At 35.4% G+C, this 20,957-nt stretch overlaps 1 protein-coding gene across 21 annotated transcripts in view; it reads left to right on the top strand.

Annotated features, from left to right (window-relative positions):
• The first annotated feature begins 3,394 nt into the window (after positions 1–3,394).
• The window catches only part of LOC125660681 (tight junction protein ZO-1-like), a 74,862-nt gene continuing 57,299 nt past the window's right edge, over positions 3,395–20,957 (top strand). For 16 of the 21 annotated variants that reach the window (XR_008797909.1, XM_056146946.1, XM_056146945.1 and 13 more), the window contains exons 1-4: positions 3,395–3,693; positions 14,917–15,139; positions 16,033–16,123; positions 16,572–16,601. Coding sequence is in view for 20 of the 21 variants with exons in the window: in XM_056146946.1 (XP_056002921.1) it covers positions 3,414–3,693; positions 14,917–15,139; positions 16,033–16,123; positions 16,572–16,601 (624 nt within the window). In the remaining variant the exon portion in view is untranslated. The other 5 variants (XM_056146947.1, XM_056146942.1, XM_056146932.1 and 2 more) reach the window with 4 other exon arrangements.

Raw genomic sequence — 20,957 nt, 5'->3', positions numbered from 1 at the left:
ATTTGGTTGTTTTTAAAATATTCAACCGAGCGCATTTTTGATCGTCTTTCAATACTAACCGTGATAACCATCTGGTATCATGCGTGTCTGATATCATTGTTACATGCGTGTAACAAGGTTGTGTTTTTTACGACTGAAGGTACTCTTCTTCATGAGATTTCATTCCACTGGGGCTCGGTTGTCAGACATTGAAGTTTTGTATTATTTGTTCCCGAATAATAAATTAAATTTTGCATTATTTGTGTCCGAATAAATTATATAAGTAAAATCCACCACCAAAATCCACACCCTTTTTAAAACGACGAAAAAAGCGAATTTTGGTAGTGGATTTTATGGGGGGGTGGGTGCTTCATAATTTTGCTCGGTTGGTGGAGCGCCAAGCTTGAGGTTTAGGGGGCTGGGCCTGGTCCGTTACATGTTCTCCCCTTTCTGTGTTACGTTTAGTGCAGTAGACCAGCCCCTAGCTGGAACTGACAGGTGAAAATTTTAAGGTAGCTCATTACACTAAAATTTTATTCAATGGCTCGTTAAAACACCTCTTATGAAGTATGATTTCACCATCGAAAGAGTGATACAAGCTTATAATTATTTGATATGAATGTTTGTGATTTATCCCGGAATGATTAAAAAGGTACTTTATTTGCAAATAAGATAACTCTAGAGACGAATTTCGCTGTGATTTGATGCATAATATGAATATCTAAGAAAACATGCCCGACTCAGATATTCTAATTTTTTAAATAAAAAATATTTATGAAAATTGAAAACGTTATTTGCTAATATTCTTTAAATCTACGGATAAAATTTTCAAAAACCATGTCCGTTAGAAAAAAGATACATCAGAAAAATAAATCTTATAAAGAAACTGAAATGAATTGGTCAAAATTCAGAAATATTACGATTTTTTAGAATTTGAACTTCATAAGATGCGTTTTAACGATCCATGAAATAAAAATGTATAGTGTAATGAGCTAATAAGGGATAAATGTGGTGGTCAGAGGGGTTCGATCGCAGTTGGCCATATGGCTTGGTAGGTGGAGCGCCTGACCGGGGGCCCCGGTCTGGGCCGTTACCCGTCTTCCCGTTATAGCACTAGTGTTCATCACGTGTGTGAGCTGAACTCAGTGGATAAAAATAGTCTGTAAATGTAAAAAAAAAAAAAAAAAAAAAATAACTACATGTATTTAATGCTTATGTTTACATGTTCTCAATGTTTCAATACTTTGATCATGTTCTGCTTACTCTGTGTATGTTGTACTGATAGCAATAATCACCTCCTGCCGTTGATCTACATGTATACCCGTTTTAAAGTATTTTGATAATACCGTGGAATGGGTATACATGTACATGAATATCATTTTAGATGTAGAAAAAGTATTTCGGTTTGTACAGCAGAAATACCAAGAGAAAGGTCTTATCACAAGGAATACTCAAGTGAAATATGAAAGCTCTAGCACGTACTGTTCAAAAGTTATTAGCAAGGTTAAAGTTTTCAAAAATAGGTCAAGGTCAAGGTCACAGGTTAAAAAATTTTGGTACCCACGGAAAGGTCTTGTCACAAGAAATACTCATATGAAATACCAATTAAAGCGCTAGCACTTACTGTTCAAAAGTTATTAGCAAGGTTAAAGTTTTCAAAAAGTAGGTCAAACTCCAAGGTCAAAGGATCAAAACTTTGGTACACACGGAATTTAAAGGCCTTGCCACAAGGAATACCCATGTGAAGTATCGAAGCTCTAGCACTTACTGTTCAAAAGTTGTTAGCAAGGTTAACGTTTCAGACAGAATGACAGCACAAAACAATATACCCCCCCCCCCCCCCCCCCCCCACATCTTCGATCTCAGGGGCTTAAAAACGTTTTTCAAATTTTACGGAAAAAGAAATACGCCCGTTCGTTCAAAAGATGTAAAATATGATTATAATTTTTGTTTTAAATTGTATTTACATCCTCGTGCACTATGCCTGCTGTAGGTCTGAAAAGTGAGCAGTCTTTTCACAAAGGAGAAAATAATGTGACTTAAAAAGAAAACTCCCTGTCATATTAAATTGGATTAAATTGCAGTTTACCAAAATAAAATATTAGATGTTGTCATAAGACAGTCATACAATGGACCCGCACGTAATTATTCTCCTTTAGCTTCGTAAATGGCTATAATTATCTTACTCTCACCACCTCTAGGAGACACTGCCAGTGAAATGATATGGATGAAAAGTGGAGAATATATACAACAATATTTTGAAATTTAAAACTTTCAAGTTTACCATTTTGTCAAAAAATGCAGTTTTAGCAAGAAACAATCCGGGGAAAAAAGAAAAGAAAAAAAAAACTCCTGCTGGACTCGTACTTACGATCTTCAGTTCAGCAGTCGACATACGTGCTAACCAAGCTGTGTATTTAATGAAAGTTTGCTCAAGCTTGTTTATTGTTCAGGTGAGCGATGTGACCCATGGGCCTCTTGTTTTATTTGTATTCTTTTAATGTTCAATCAAGTTTATGGTTTCTAATGAAGGAAGTCTTAGTTTTGGACCACCTCCCCTAAAAGATTGGCAAGAAGCACCACAGTTTCCCCACGGGCACTGGAAGTTAATGTAAATATATAGTATGTGCATGTATAAAAAGGAAGGGTAGGACACTCTTTTTGAGGCAAATTCGGGTTTGGGTTATTGTGGGCGTTTCTCAAACGGCCTGACGCGATGAATCGTTCACATATACCTTACTTTCAATATATGTACATACTATATATTTACATTAACTTCCAGTGCCCGTGAGTTTCCCCAAACTTTATACAGCATTTATGAAATGCGCTTCTCGCCGCTGCAACCCAAGAAAACAAAACCAAACTTACTTATCTGGGCTACATGGATTGTACCTAAACTGCAATAGGCTAAGGGTCATTTACATGTATATTACGTCTCATTATTAAATAAATAAATAAAAGAAACCAGAAATATTGGCTGTTGAACGAACGGAGGACAGATTCCACTGTTCATGTTATATAATTATATAACTTACTGAAATATTTATGCATTAAGAATAATGAAAATAACAAACATGACTGATGAAGAGCTTTATGAAACAGAAGAAAAATCACACAGCTGATTTATTCCTCTAATCACCCGTGTAATAAACATCAGCACATGGAACACGGTTTACTTTCTAGGTGTCGCTCCGTGTAGCGTCCACAACTTCGCATGGGGCGCCAGTGGGATTGAGAAATATAATTAATATATTTAATCACTATTTAATAAAAGACACCATATTTGGTTTAAGGGAGAGAAAAGATTGCTTGAATTAAAAGTAACATTTTTATAGTATGTTAATTTTAAGTGGAATAATTAATGCAGTTTTTCGTTTTGTTAGTTTGTTAGCAAATTTAATCGCAAATATAGATTTCCAATCAAAACTTTCAAGATGGCGGGGAAACAAGGAGTCTCGAGACTCCTAACCCGTCACAAAGCTTCCCTCGTCCGTGATTTGGACACGAATAAGATTTTACCCCATCTGGTAGCTAAAGAGGTTATATCTACATCCGAGGAGCGTCAGGTGCTCGAAGTTAGTGACCGAAGAGAACGGACAGAAGTCTTGTTGGACATTTTGGGGAAAAGGGGGTTAGGTGCTTTTCACGACTTCTGCTCTTGTTTGGAGAAAGTTTCTCCACACCTGCTGACTGGCTTTCTACTAGACAATCCAGGTAAGTTCTACGTTGGTTTTAAACGGAATACCAGATTCATTCTTTATCTGTGATGTGACTTTCAAAACTTGTTTATTTGCACTAAACTTCCTCAACGTATTGTATTGGTGAAAGTTTCAAACTTCATCTTGTGATAGTTTTGAGTTTTACGCGCTACCTGCACAGAGCTGGACTTTTGTAAGTTACACTGGAAACAAAAAGTAAACACTGAATGATTTAAACCAGATATTGTGTGTTGTTGTGTTCTTTCTGAAGTTTAAGCAAATTTTGTTTTAATCCGTTAGATGCAGATGCAGGATTTACCTCCCTTGCATTAATCTGATGAGCAGTTTAAAACTTTAATTTTATTGATGTAGTCTATAAACTAATAATTTTACCAGGAAATTTATTAGCATATGCAGTTGAATACATATTACACTGTATCACCAACTCATCTGAATTATATGATGTCAGAATTTTGAAATTTTTATTTTAAATCTATTAGTAATTATAAAGTACCAATAAGAAAGAGTTTATGAATTTCTGAATATGGGAAAGTTTGGGTTTTTTTTTTGCCACAGTCAAATATCTTAGAAATGGGGTACATAATGATTAATTAGTGTAGAATACATCTACTTATTTAATCCATATAAAGGACTTTCACAACAAAAAGGAGGAATTGATATGTCCAGAAAAAAAAGAGAAAGAAAATTTAGTAACTACAATCCAAGATCACCAATGACCCAAAACTTCATAAACCTTTCCACATAGTTTCTGTATCGTAAGAAATAACAGGTACTCCATGAATTGGTGCCAATATATTTAATGTTGGATCTTAGATCCTCCTCACATTTTAGCTGTATAGGGAGTGCGTAGGGAGATCAAACTTCTTTGAATATTTCTCACATTGGAATGGGGAACATTGTTCTTGCATACCAGAGTCTGTGGATCGAATGCCCTTTTCACATCAGAAACAGGACTTGAATTGCTTCACTCTGAAATATCAGACTTTGTATATGAATTTACCCTCAATTGACCCTCTTGATGAGTCTTGCTATTGGTTTCTGTTTCAGAAAAATGAATAGTCTTGCAGCGATTTTTTTCTACCCACTGGTACTGGTACCGGTACCCATTCGATTGGGAAAAATAGCGTCAAAATCGAACAAATTGGAAATTTTCTACAAATGTTTCAGCAAATGATTTTAACTAAAAGAAAAGAAAAAAAGAGAACAAAACAAGAACTATTCATCTCTTTACAAACTTTTTACGGTAATATTTGCTGTTGTGAGACATAAGGAATCGCTGTTGGATTGTTTAAGAATCGCTGTAGCTCTACAAAACATGCGCACTGCCATGATCTGTACTTTCCATTTAATACCAGAAGTGAACATTTTAGTTAACTTGTACAACGTTTCAGACTAAGTAAATTACGATGTCAACGGTCTATTTTTCGGAAAGTAAGTTGGGAATTTTTAGTCTCAAAATTGGGAAAAATCAACAGTTTTTGGCATTGGGAATGGTACCGTTTATCGGTACCAGTTATATAAGGAAAAAAATCGCTGTCTTGATTTCAATTTTTAGTGCCCAATTTGAAGCCCATTGTGCATGTGGTCAGTCTTATTGTTCTGATTTGTTCATGTAGATGGGGTCAATCTTATTGTTCATGTAGATGTGTTCGTAAAGTAACATTGATCCATTATGTCTGCATAATACATTTAACCATTTGTTGACCAAACCAATGCATCACATTCGCATGTTAACCAAAATCAGTGCTTTTTATGTATTATTTTTGTCCATTGGTCACTTGATTTTATAAGTCGTGCATCAAGCGCTGAGTGGGTGATCGATTATGATGGGCGTTTATTGCTACCATGATAGCCTATTCTCTGGTATTGTCAACTTGATGAATATATTTTGAGGAGAAAAACAGATTTATCATGGAGAGATTTGACAATATGATGTGGTTGGTACCAGAGTAAGAACTCCCATTGGCAGATTTTATAAACAATTTAAATTCTGAAATTTTAAATGAATAATTAGTTGTATGAGTTTGGATGGAAAATATTTTTTTATTAGTGATGTAAAATACAGTGTATTGTGGTTTACTTTTATTCTGAAAGTACAAGTTGTGTCATAGGCAGGCTGGTGAAGTTCTCACTGCAAGCAGACTGATAATAGAACTGTATGGTACTGATGACATCCTCACTGTAAGCAGACTGATAGTAGAACTGTATACTGATATCCTCACTGTAAGCAGACTGATAGTAGAGCTGTATGATACTGATATCCTCACTGTAAGCAGACTGATAGTAGAACCGTATACTGATATCCTCACTGTAAGCAGACTGATAGTAGAACTGTATACTGATATCCTCACTGTAAGCAGACTGATTGTAGAACTGTATACTGATATCCTCACTGTAAACAGACTGATAGTAGAACTGTATGATACTGATATCCTCACTGTAAGCAGACTGATAGTAGAACTGTATACTGATATCCTCACTGTAAGCAGACTGATAGTAGAACTGTATGATACTGATATCCTCACTGCAAGCAGACTGATAGTAGAACTGTATACTGATATCCTCACTGTAAGCAGACTGATTGTAGAACTGTATACTGATATCCTCACTGCAAGCAGACTGATAGTAGAGCTGTATGATTACTATGATACTGATATCCTCACTGTAAGCAGACTGATAGTAGAACTGTATACTAATATCCTCACTGTAAGCAGACTGATAGTAGAACTGTATGATACTGATATCCTCACTGTAAGCAGACTGATAGTGGAACTGTATACTGATATCCTCACTGCAAGCAGACTGATAGTAGAACTGTATACTGATATCCTCACTGTAAGCAGACTGATTCTAGAACTGTGTGATATAGGTAATATTGGTATGTACACGGTATAGGTCCATTGAAAATACCAATATATAGGCATGATGTATTGAAACAAATCCATTTACTGCTTACAAGTATCAATAAAATTAACTGACAGTGTGTGTTTGGAAAATAAATTTCTATTCTATTGAATTTAAAAAACAAATTTAGAATGGTATGATATGTCACTGACAAAAGCCCATTAAAAACAGTTTCCAACCTGAGTTGATCATTTTTAAAGAAGTAAAGCTTTGATATTGTGATGTCTATACAGCGATGATTGGTCTGAGATTTCCCGTAGCTTGTCCTGCTGAATGTGTACAATATGAAATACTGATAATCATAATGACATGTATCAATGCCACTTGTGTTCATTGATCAAGAACATTGCTTTTGAGATGCTTTCACATTTTACATTGTGGTATGTAAACTTTTGAAATGGTCCCCAGCGTAGCCTCACTCTTGTCTAGGTGATAGTATAATGTACACTGTGGGACTCTGTGAAATCTACACACAGGTAAATCTGGGTCAGAGACGCGTAACTTTCAAATCTTCACAACAGACAGGTAGAAGAATCTAAGAAAAAGTCCTTTTTATTGAGCTGACACTTTTGGAAATCTGGGATTAGGATTCTTTTTTTTTTTTTTTTTCTTCTGAAGAAAGCGTACATTAATTGTTGTGGCAAAGGTTTACAAGGAACTAAACCTGGACCTGTTTGTGAAGTTTAAATTTGTTTGTTTTTAAATTGAGCACCAGATCCAAGTGGATTACTGTTGACGTTTTCAGTGCAGGTAAGGGGTTGATGTATGTTTTAAATGTTACTGTGTCAAGGGGTTTTTGATTGTTATAAATGATGCGATAAAGATTTATTTTTAATTTTGGGGAAAAGGAGTGAGAGAAGGTTGTATTTGAATTTGATGCTTTTTTTTTTTTTGGTGGACTGGAGTTCCTTATCATTCAGATGGACACATTGTGTAAAACTTTATTCGCTCCAGGTCCGCGATTAAACCCTTTCTGGTAGCCATTTCACACAGGCTGAATACTATAATTACTTTCAGTTCATTGACTATAATAAGGATATTGTCACCAGTGCAATTCATATTCCTGTACCCAGGTATCAGTCCTACCACAGGAAAAAGTTGTACTAGATTGATTTTACGCTTTTCATTCTGTTCACTTTTGAAATATCTCCTGTCGCTTTCTACTGTGGGATGTAATGATATTACATAGAATAAATCAGATATTACATAGAATAAATCAGATATTGCATTGAAAGTCTTTGGAGAAAATGTAAATCCTGGATGCTTAGAAAACTATAATGGTCCATCTTATGCTAAGTTAATTTATTGTATGTATATTGTGTACCGTGATAACTAGAAGGTGTTATACAATTATTTTATTTATATTATGTACTGTGATAATCATTATACACTTAGAGCTACTAGTTATATGTGATAACAGTCGGATGCTGGTAGTATTGACATTTAAGAGACTCGATCAGAGGATATTGCAATACATGAATTTAACGTGCAAAAATTCCCACTTTCTGGGATAGAATTCCTGAAAAAAACTGCGCACAATTCATGATAATTTTCGGTATACTTTATGCAACTATTGCATTTAAAATTGTAATTTCAACAGTTCAAATTAAGTCTGTGTTAAAAAAAGTTTAGAAGTGATGTGAAGGGTGGAACATTTTAAGAGTGTTTGATTTCAGCCAGCGACACGGATAGGGTATTGATTGGTAGGGACTAATAATGCCCTTGCATGCAAACATGGAAAACATTTCAATACATTTGAAAAGGCAGAAAGACCAATACAACTATCTGCTTCCTTAAATAAGGGTTTGTAAATGGTAGTAAATTCAGACCTACTTAAATTGTTAAAGTCTGCTGTTGCCAATTCTAGGGACAATTAAGATGCAATCTCTAATTAATGCATGTCATTAATTGCAGGTCAGGCATTGTATGATTAAATATGCAGTGTGCTATCTGATGTTCCAACTCGTAAATGATTGTAAACAGTTCCAGAGATGATTTTATTACACTGCTGATAGTAAACAGAGATAGAACATCTAGTATCAAAATAAGCTGGTAATTAATTAATTGAATACATCATTTGATTACTAACTAAATTCATGCAACCTTCTAAATACTGCAAAATTTGCACTGTTTGCTATAATCGGAATTGGGCTACTAATTTACATATACTGTTAGTATATGAAGTCTATATATGCTTGTTTAGAAAATGCTGATTTCAAATAAAATTCGAAATGACTCTTAGGAAAGTAAACACATTGATTGCAACAGTATATTTTAAAAAGTACATGTACAATATCTAAATCAGACACAGATTTGTCTCCTGGTTTATTGGGGGTCAGTTTTGAGTGCATGGTTTGAGGAGAAGTACCAAGTAGGGGTTGTTCTGCAGGAGGATATCAACAATGAATTGAACAGAATTGATACACCCCCCCCTCCCCCCCATGATATTTTACATGTTTTATCTGACGGGTTTATATCCTGATGCCACGATACATTAAATCGTGACATATATGTTTTAAGGAACAAACATTATTATTTTTTTCTTTGCATGTAAAGAGACGATGCTATTGTGATGTCATGTTATTTAACACACACACCCCCCCCCCCCCACCCCCCCACCACCCCTGCCTTCAGTACGGTGTGTGGAAATTTACACCTGGCTTGTTCATTAAAATATATTTTACAAGCTACATCTAGGGATTAAGAAGCTGTATATAAAAAAAAAACCCACTAAAATATGTAAAAAAACAAAAAAAAAAAAAAAAAACAAAACAAAAACAACAACAACCCTGGAATAATACTCAATTGAGCTTAACATAGTGACTATATGAACAGTAGCAAGACTATAGATTAAAGATAATCTAAGACATGATAGTAAAAGTTGATGAAAATGGTATTTTTGTTGTTGAATTTTTTATTTAGCATATTGATAGCAGGTATTCTGATACAGTTGATAGAGAACACGGTCACTGTGACACGTCTCCCTGAAGTAAAACGTTTTAAGCTGCTGTACTCTACAGAATCTTCTAGCACCCCCCCCCCCTTTTTTTTTTCTGAATGCTGCAGTGCATATAGGTATAAAGATGTCAAGTAAGAGGATTTGTAGGGCTTTATGAGCAGACAGAGGTAAGCGGATCTATGGAGCCTGATAGAAGAGAAAATGACTTATATTTTTGTACATGATATATTAGTTTTAGTTTTCAGTTTATTTTTAGAAGAAGTGCCATTGCAATAAAATCAGGGAAAATGCAGATAAGTTCTTTCACCTCGTTTTCTTTTGAATTATCTCGATTCCTTTCATCAGTGTCATGCTTCCTTAACATGTGTTTAAGATCGGGAAATCTGGAGGCTCGAAGCATCTTATAAGTTTTTCTTGAGATTTGGTTAAATAGTGGAAGTTGGTAAGTTTTTTTTTTTAAATATAGAACTTTGGTAAAATGAAATCTCTTTTACACAGCGAGGATCGTTTATATAATGCTTATGATTTTGACATTTAGAAAAACAAAGAAAGTTAGCATAATTAGTAAGGGAGAGCTCCTGAGAACAATGGCCCTCCCTCCCCTCTTCAATTCATTGTGGATGGGTGTTAAACAAAAGTTTGATGACCATTCCTAGGAATTTTTCAAGGATCAAGTGATATTTATAAAAAAAACAATGAATTGTATCAACATCCATGTTAAACTATCATAAAATCTCTAAATCCTAAACCTACATACCGGTACCAGGTAATGTAGCCATCTAAAAAAAAGATGGGGGGGGGGGGGGGGGGGGGGAGAAGAAATCTGGAGCTACTATAATGTTCGACAATTCTGGAATGCACTGAAATCTCAAATTCACAAACTGTCTTTCTATATATATATATGTAATATGCTGTAATACAAAGGGTCGAGCCGTGGAATTTTAATTTTCCTCCACGCATGCAGCATAATTCTGTGCACCTGAATGTCTGTATCAGAGTGTTCTGAAATCAAAGTAGATAACATTTTCCTTGTAGAGATAAATTACGAACCCGGGCCAGTATATTCTGTCTTCTTCCTACCTGGACAGACAAAAGCTGGTGATTGTTTGCTCTCTGTTAAGTACACTGGGCTCTTGTTTGTGTGTAAGAGATGTCAGATAAGGGAAAGAAGCAGACCTTTAGAGATGAAACAGACACAGAGACAGATAAAGACTGCTCTATTACAGAATGGTGGAGGCTAGCTGGTATAAACATGTCTCTGAATGCAGTCTCCTCTCTCTGTATTGTGGAGATGATCGGTTATTTTTTTATTTTTTTTTTTTTTAGGGGTAGATATATACATCTTTTAGTAATTTGATGTTCAGAAAGAAAAGCAATTGATGGAGATATGCTCAGTTTACAGAAAAAAACATACAGTGATTTAAATTTCAGAGCCCAGTATTGGCAAACTATAGAGTTATGTGCATGAGAAAAAGACGGTGCCAAGGGCTAAATGACATGTGCAACAGGATTCTCTCACTTTTTCTACCTCCAGAAATTTTTACTGAGTTGCGGATTTAAGGCATAGTAATATATTAAATGTCAATTTCTACTGATAGCATGGATAAGAAGATTTTAAAAAAATATTGACAGAAACAGATTGGAGGTAAAGTGAGACAGGATCGCAGCGTCTGTAGCACCAAAGGAACTTGTTTGGAGGGAACCAAATTATGCTTGAAAACGTACAGATTGTCACTCTTTATCGGGTCAGCATTCTCTGCTATCTCCACACAAGCAATTACGATGACCTAATTTACTTATTTGAGAGGCATATCATCCATATCTATGATAACATATTGAAATGGGTCTAGGCTAATTTTGAGAAATCTGCATATACATGACCAAATTTCCATAGAATGAGCTTGATATGAAAGGAGCTAGAATTGGGGGTAACATAATGTTGAATTCCTGCCACAGCTATTTTTGTGAAGATGGGGATATTCATTACGGAAGTTTATTTCTTCCACTTAGATTGTGATGGTGGATTCAGGTTGCATGGCAGTGCTTGTCTACCAGTATAGAGAGCTAGGTGTTTCATTTACAAAATGGACATCAAATCTAAATTTTTAAAAAAAAAAACGATAAAGAAAAAGTGAAATTTTGTGACATGTGGTAAAATTACCCATTCGTTGCTCATGACTGTTTATAACCCTCAAGTCATATATGAAAAGTGATTAATACAGAGAAAATGTAATATGTACATGTATTATAACTTGCTTGATTCGCTGCGATATAACTCCTAAACTAAAATGGAGAAATGAATTCGTCTACATTTAATCATGAATAATAATTAGGTGTCTATCTAACCACTGGTCTGTCCCGTTAACGATTCTCTCTGCAGTGTGACATTAATATTTGAAGAACTGTGTATTTTTATGGTTGTTTTGCACTGTTTGACATGACTATAGTCACACCACTACTCCCAGCTATTTCTGGTCACAGACGGAGAGACACTGATACACAGTCAGTCTGACTCATTTCCACCTCCAATAGTTTTTGGGCTGTCTTTGTGGTTTGGGGTCTGTATTGGTGTTCCTGTGGTGTACACCTGTCCAGGTGCATGTATGTTCAAAGGCACAAAAATTTGTGTAACTGTGTGCCCCCCCCCCCCTTCCATCCAAAAAAAAAGTTTCTGGCTTTCCATGGCTACGAGTTTGAGGTCAGTACAGGTGGGGAGATATTTTTTTTTTATCTTTCATGTTTGTTTGGTTTTGATTGGTCATTGTTGACCTCTTGGTTGAACTCTTGTTGCGGAGAAAAAGTAACTACTACCTGTTTGTGTTGAGCATTACGGACTAGGAACAATCTATAGCTACGTTACACTGTACAGCTGGCACATGTCACCACATAAAACATATTCCCTTCAGGTGCAGTATAAATGATACTAAATGAGAAAAGAGAGTTCTGGTTGTCTCAAGGTCATAGATCAAGGCCACATGTGGGGGTGGGGTGGTGGTGTTGCTTCACAGTCTGCGATGATCGATCCTGAAGTTTAATTTTATTTTACCAGAATATATTCATAAAAAGAAATCAACACACATGTAAATGTGATCATTACAGCTAATTTGAAAATCTTTTAAAATGAAAATTCTGCAAGCTTTGTACCTGAACATTCAGTGAAACACAACCTTTTATTGGTTTGATAACGGGGCCTGATGTCATCTTTCAAAAAATTAGTCTTGTTTGCTTTTGATAAGACACAATGCAGTATTGGGAATTATCTGTAAATCTAAATGCATTTAAATGGTTCAGAGGAATTGTGAGAGAAAAGTGTGAGAAAATCCTCTCACTGGATCTGTGTCGTCTTGTACGGCTTTACAAGGTGCTTGTCAGTGTCGATTTCGTTTCCTTTGGGTAAAGGTATTGAATTGGAACGCTGATGGTGAAATCCAAGTCGATTGAACGTTTTGTTATTTTTTGGTGGGTATAAGCTTTTCTTTATAGTGAATGAATCATCTCGATTTCGCAGATCCGTGTGTTTTGTAGCTTCAGGTTTGTATGGACAGGAAGAGATGAAGTGACTCAGGAGATTGGGGGGGGGGGGGGGGGGGGGGGGGGGTTAAGAAATTAATCTGTTTGCCATATTTATAATGGTACACAATTATTCTCAGTTCATTTTTTTGGAGATTGTATAAAGTATATATACAGAGTTTTTACATAGAGTGAATGCACTGGAATATACCCCAAGAAAACAATTGGATACTAGGAATAAAAATTCTTTGAATGCATCTCATTAATTAGCAAATTGTGCACACAAAGGAATAAGTTTTATAACTGTCTGTTTTGGTTTTTGTGTGTGTGTATTTTTTTTGGGGGGGGGGGTAAGAACAATTGCAATATTTGCTATGGAGTATTTTTTTCTCAGACTGTGATATGATATTTTTTGTCTTGCATGCATGATGAGTTGCATGATCCAGCAGCGTCCCCTATGTAAATCACACTTATTTTGCTTTGTTTGGGATTTATCGAGAGAGACATGATTTTTCATGAACATTCACTTTGTTCATCCAATTTATATAACAGTTTAAATTATTCAGGAGAACATTATAATTTTTGAGTAAGGTCAACCTCATGCATGTGTGTAAAAATAAAGTTTTCATGAATAAGAAAAAGAAAACATATTGCAGTATTTTGTTTAATGCCTGTAGATCTGTGAGTGAAAATTAATTGTTAGTGTTAATTAATGTGAAATATTTTGCACACTCATTGCTAAAAGTTTTTTGCACAGTCACCTCCCTCTAACCATGCAGGTTTGTATAATATCTTAATTAGGTGGTTTTGATTGTGTTATCTTAATGGGAACGCACCAGGGACCGTTTGACATTGGTTGACATTAGTGTCTAAATTGTTTGCCTATTCTTTTTTTTCCAACACAGATTTTGAGATAAGTGCATGTATGGGGATTTTACTTTTTGTTATTTTTTTTCAGAGGGAGAATTATCTCATTTCTGTAGATCAACGTGTGTCAATCTTAACCTATAATTTACAAAATAAAGGGTTCTGGATTTTCAAAAAGTTTTGTTTAATTTTAGTTTACTTAAGGATTCAGTTATGGTCGACCATGAGCTTATTTTAAATTAAATTGTTATTGGGAGGGGGGAACTCATTGATATAAACTAAATTGCATTCACAAAGGCAAATTTATTTTTAAGAAATTTGCGGTGAATGTGTAATTTGGTTACTTACTTTAAAAGTACAAACAGATGTCTGTTGTGTGATGAATTGTTGAAATTATTGATGTGCGAGTTGTTACCGTTCTTGCATGGTGCACTGGTTTTGGCTGCGGGTGTCTTCGTTTGTCTGGTTGGGATGTGGGGCTCGTGTCGGGTTGTGGCCGGATGGCGGGGAATGCTTGCTCGTCCGGGATGCCTGATCCCACTTCTGGTGTGTCCGGGGGTCTGTGTTTGCACAACTTTCTATTTTGTATTGCTTATAGGAGTTGTGGGATTGATCGCTTGTTCGTTGTCATCGCCTTTTGTTTACAGGAAGGGGGATTAATTTTGACGTTCATATGTTTGTGTGACAGTAGCATTTTCGCAAACAAAGCCATGTACTTATTCATGAACATTTGACTTCTAAAAGTATAAATATTCTTTTAAGTTAAGTGTACATTTATCTTGTGTGTACAATGGCATGCACAGTTCCTGATATTTATATTTGTGTTTTAGCTGGCAAAGCACCTTGGGTGTAGTGTTGCAATTTTAAGTAAGGGAGCTTACTCCTTTTTAAAGAGAGGAGCACAATGATTTTATACTGGATATTTTATATGGAATGTATTTGAAATTAAAAGTATTGATTTTGAAATCTCATTTGTAGGAAACCTTTCCCCTGATGGAGAAGAGAAAAAGCCCACCCAGGCACTACAACTCAGTCTCGAGTTGGCTCTCAACGAGAGAGATCTCATGCTGAGAGAAAATGTCAAAGCAGTAGAAGAACGAGATCAGGCTATCCGACAACTTGAGCAACTCAGGAGCGAGCGCAACTCAGTGTTAACGAGTCTAGAGAATATCACAGGAAAACCGTCCAAAAACACAAACTCGTAAGTTGTTAGAAATAAAAAATTTGTGAGTTATGGACACCACTTTTGCTACCTTGAGATGTGAAGAGAGGGTATTTATAGGTTCTGAGATGGTGAGGAGAGGATATTTTTAGGTTTTGAGATGTGAGGAGAGGGTATTTATAGGTTTTGAGATGTGAGGAGAGGGTATTTCTAGGTTCTGAGATGTGAGGAGAGGGTATTTCTAGAATTTGAGATGTGAGGAGAGGGTATTTATAGGTTCTGAGATGTGAGGAGAGGGTATTTATAGGTTCTAAGATGTGAGGAGAGGGTATTTATAGGTTCTGAGATGTGAGGAGAGGGTATTTATAGGTTCTGAGATGTGAGGAGAGGGTATTAATAGGTTTTGAGATGTGAGGAGAGGGTATTTATAGGTTTTGAAATGTGAGGAGAGGGTATTTATAGGTTTTGAGATGTGAGGAAAGGATATTTATAGGTTCTGAGATGTGAGGAGAGGATATTTATAGGTTCTGAGATGTGAGGAGAGGGTATTTATAGGTTCTGAGATGTGAGGAGAGGGTATTTATAGGTTCTGTCAGTTGCTTAATCCTTTTATTAAATAAGATATATATTAACTTTTTTTGCTTAAGAAATCACTTATTGTGCTTTTGGGAAAAACTTCAGAAAATGGGATCATTTTAGTGTACATTTTACAAAACAAACAAAACGGCAGTAGTGGAGGATATACTACATTTAACACGTGTTAATGAGTACTGTCTGTATACACGTGTTAATGAGTACTGTCTGTAATTGTTGTCGCCAGAAAATAAAACTTATTTAGTTTTATACTCTTTAAGCCAGTAATGATAGGTAAATAGTATATACAGGAATACTGTTTTCTATGGAGAGCTGATTAGTATTTTTTTTAAACACAGGAAGTCGGAGTTGAGTCCATCCACAAACCGTAAAAGTCAGAAATTACTGGACAAATTCAAAGAAATGGAGCCAGAAATGGACCAGGAGGATGTGAGTAGTGTTGTCATAGTAACGTGTAAATAAAGTGACCACGACTTTCACAATCACATGGAACAGTTTCAGAATTACTATATCAATTTGAAATGTAACTTTAAAAAAGATATAGCGTGCCAATACATTCTTAAAACTACGCATTTGGAGAGAGAAATGCATTCATATTTCAAGCTCAAAGATAAAAAAAATTTAGAGGGTAAGATAAAGCTTTTAGTCAGCTTTTTTTGTTCTTTGAATACACAATCAGTGTACCTGTGTTTGCACTTCACAAATAAATGAAAACAATGGTGATTTAAATACTTTACTGGGAGATGAATGCAGTCACGTACAAGGGCTTCCACATCTGCATAGTAGATATATATCTTGAATAGAGTTTTATTTGAGTTGTCTCCCTTTGACTGTGACAAACTGCTTTTAAGTCGATGTATTTTAATTCATTATGAAGGGCTTTGTGAAAAAACCTCAGAAAGTGAAGGTAAGACTTATTGTGCATGATGTGGTAACTTATCCCCCCCGCTGGCTGCGATGTCATGAGATTTAGGTCCGTGAAATCTCTCCTATATAACAGAAAGATACGGGGGGAAAAAAAATCATTACTCTCCATACAAATTACTCTTAAAGTAGAGAGATGTTTGAGAAAAGATAAAAGTTAAATTTTGAAAATCAGAGAACATTTTATAAATTTCTTTAATTTCATGATGTCTCCCAGCCTTGTATCCCAGTGTATTGTGATATATTTGTAACCATGGTGATATTTAACTGTGTAACATCTCTGGATCGTCTCGTTTTCCCCGAGATCACACATGGTCACTACTTTTGTGATGGTGTTCTCTTCTTGCATGAAAACTATTCTCTTATTTAAAGTAATGAATAACTATTGTTTCTATTGTTGCATGCTTCAAAGTGTACTGAAATTTTGAAATGTGTTTTTATAACTGATGAGTGCAAATAACAAAGGTGTGCAGTGTTGATGACACATGGTGTGTAGTGGCCCTGAGATAGGTGATCGAGGGCAGAGAGTTTTTGGTTTATCTGTCCTCAAACTTTAATCTTTAACCTTTTTAATGTCAAACTTGGTAAATTAAAAGTTTAAATCTTAAGCATATTGATTGCTACAAATCATTTTACATTTCAAGGTCAATATATTCATTATTTATTACACATCAAGGTAAAGTATATTGACTTTTACATATCAAAGTCAAGGTTAAATTTCTAAAATTCTATTGAGGCATGCAAAATAAAACAAGAATTGTAATTTAATTAATTAGTTTAAAATAACATACACAGCTTTTGGAATGAAATCTTGAATTCATGTACAATTGATTGGTAAAAAGTTTTTGGACACAGAAGTAATTGTGCTGTGGTTGCAGAAATTTGCCTGTCATTTACCAGTCCCATTATCAGGTGACGATAATTTCTTAATTCCAAGTCACTTAAAAGCTTGGGTGGGTCTGTGATTTGGATGCTAATTGTGCTAAGTGTCTGGGCTGTATCAGAAAAACACTGTCATGACCCTGAAGCTTAGTGATAAAATGTCTCTAATTCAGAGCTCCACTATCAGCTTATTTAGGAGAAAAACAATTAAAATTACATGGCAAGCCAGGCTGATTTGAATATATTATGGAGGGGCTCTAAGACAGGGTTTGAGAAAATAGCATAATCACATAATGTTGTAAATGAACATATTGTAAAGTACTGTAAACTTATTTACTCTTAAAGGTTCATGTGATATTTTGCTTAAAAATACAATAGAATTTAATATTTTTTTTTTTACAGTACATGTTTATTTCGATGAAGATAGTAAAAAAAATTCTGTTGTTGTTCAGAGGAGTTTTTTGGATTCTTTCTGATCCAAGTAAAAGAATGTTTAATCTGTACCAGTAAATATTGACCATGCATGGTGCTGGTTTTAATTCTGTAATCAATGTCCACTATGACCACTAAAAAGAGAGTTTACCAGACTAGGTGAACAAACCTTTGCGTTATTGGCCAGTAACTTTTCTGCCTGTCAATCCTCGTTACAAATATGATAAATGACGGTATAGTAGATATTCCACAGACAACCAGGAATGTGGGTAACCCAGAGGGGGCCCCAGGAGAAAAAATGTGTATCACATCCACAAGACGCAGAAGGCAGACACCTTCAGGGCCCCCCCAGTACATGTATATTCCAAAAATGCTTCACCCCTGTTAGACAGCAGGCAGGGGTGAGGCAAGTTGTATACTCTCTGTGTAGTGTATTATATTGATAAAAGATCTACAGCTGAAGGAGGGACTCCTCGGAGGGTCAAATACCTGGACAAACACGTGTCAGGGGTTATTCTGTTACATGATTTGATTTCATGAACCTGAACACTGCAGCAAATTGATGGAGACAGTGAAGAACACTTGTTCAAGTGGTGTGTTTACTTTGAGTGTGATGTAAGAAGTTTCTGTGTGGAAAGAGTTTCTGAAAAACATCAATGTCTGTATGAATGGAGAATCCTTTACTCAGTATTTGAAGATATAAATCATTGATTTCTTCATTTTATCTGGACAGTCAGAACAAGTGAGAATTTTGAAAAACCTATGAACTCAAACGATTGTAGAAAATAAGCTGTACAATAACCTTTGACTTTATTTGTCACTAACTTCAGGTGATTTGATTGGCAATTGTACATCAAAGACTAAACCTTAATTTAAATATAAAGAGCATTTACCCTTAGTGGGATCAAACACTGTACGAATGGATTAGTCTCTTTCTACAGAGAAACTTTAAAAAAAAAAAGAAGAGAATTCAGAAATAAGTTTTCCGCATAACAAGAAAGGACTTGTGATTTTATCTGCTGAATAGGAAGAGACAAGAAATATTTCTAGTGATTGTTGTCTTAAATCTGTGACTGTTTATTACTCAACCTGTTAGAAAAGCGGAAACTTAATCTATTAAGGAATTTTTTTTTTGTCGTTTGTTTACATGTACCTGTTGAAAGGTGAGACATTGGAGAAGAAAAGCATAACCGCGTTATAGCATTTTAACGAGGACAGCTTCAATAAATTACATAATTTCTACTACGGAGATTTCCTCTATGCTGTGCTACAGGACAACTGCAAAGGATCTGCCACTGAATCTGAGAGGGATTTAAATCCAGCCAAATAATGACTTAAATTTCCGAGTGATTGTTTATTTCGATTACTGCACAAGTTTTCACGTAGTGCTCTGGTACTGACCGGTATAATCATAACACGTATGTGTGAAATTTTGTCTTGTTACAGAAACAATAGGTTACAAATAGCCCCCAGGATTAAAAGGTATCTGATTAAAGAGTCTTACTCTCAGTTTTAGATAAATAACAAGTCTATGACTATTGAATAGATTCCATTTAGATGACACATGGCGATTGAGAGATATAGGTGTAAAGGGTGATACTGGATAGAGTTTAAACATTTTCAATCCCCTAGGTAGAAGGAATTTCATGTCACAAAGTCTTCAGCATTGAGAATTTTTTCGTGACCCTCGAAAAGATTGAAAGGGATTTGCAGTATCGATCCTTGCATGTTTCTAAGTTGCTGCATTGTAGCAACCTGACAATCCAGCTGAAAAGGGGGGTTTCCATTAGCCGTGCACGATTGGAATATATATGTGTTAAAGAAAAAATTAATAGTTCATCTACATGCAAGGCGTTGCAAGTTGGACACAGCTTTTTAAATGGACTGTCAATTATTGAGCGAGATTAAAGCTATACACTTCATTTACAGTGTGTGTGTGTATATATAGAGGATAATGTGTACTGGAGTCTGTTGTTAGAAAAAGTCAACACACATATTGTTTGAATTCAAGACTTACGGAAGTGAACTGCAAGAAAGTTCTTACTTTAATTGTGTACATATCATTCCATTGACGAGCGTTTGTTGACACGGTATGTGAAATCAAACTTTGGGTCTAAACAGCGCGGGTGATTGACGATGGATCGGAACAATCCCTTGCGATGGTCCAAGAGTCTCTCGGACCTGAGAGCCAAGAACATTAATTTCTGGCAGAATGTCTTAGATTCTCAGGTAAGGAGGAATCAATAATGCATGTTGGAACGCTCTCCTGCATTCATTTTAAGATGAGGGGAGTCTCTGTATTGGTGGGGAGGGGGGGGGGGGGTGTCATGGGCGAGCAGGGAGTCTGTAACAGTTAAGCTAGAACAAAAAAACAAAAAAATTTAATTATTATAAAACTGAAGAAATTTCTACATTGATGTGGGACTTAATTGCCTATCTTGTTGATAATAATGATAAAATTGAAGCATAGCTAAAATTCTATTTCAATTATTGTTGTATAGTACTATATGCAGTGCATTTAGTTCAGGGAAGATAAAAACTGATAATTGGTAATTTGAGGAAAAAATTTATTAGAATCCAAACTTGTGATGTACATCTAAATGTCTCTCTTGCATTTCGTTCTTGACGTGTGTTGTAAGAGTTGTAGTAATGGTTTCTAAACCCAAAGTTCGTGGAAGTGTTTCCGAGTTTATAGATTAGTCTGTTCCGGGCCTGCACTATAATCAGCTTTGACTGCATGGTGGCTATTAGAAATGAACAACAATGAACACCTCTAGTCCGAGACAGTTCTTTTTAATTGTGTAGGGCTTATCATTGATATCCTTAATATCTATACACACTAATGCTCTTACAAATCTTTCATAATATTTATATACACTTGGGACATTGTAAGTGCATGTACAATAACCGGAGTGCAGACTAAACTTTGTTGGTTTTTCTGTTTTTTTAATTTCAGTAATATATTTATTTTTTCAAGTGTAGAACATTTTTATAGGAAGTCTATGTAATACTGTTTTTGGGGGGT

This window comes from Ostrea edulis, chromosome 8, assembly GCF_947568905.1.
Source record: "Ostrea edulis chromosome 8, xbOstEdul1.1, whole genome shotgun sequence".
NCBI lineage: Eukaryota > Metazoa > Mollusca > Bivalvia > Ostreida > Ostreidae > Ostrea > Ostrea edulis.
This window is presented reverse-complemented; position numbering and strand designations above follow the sequence as displayed.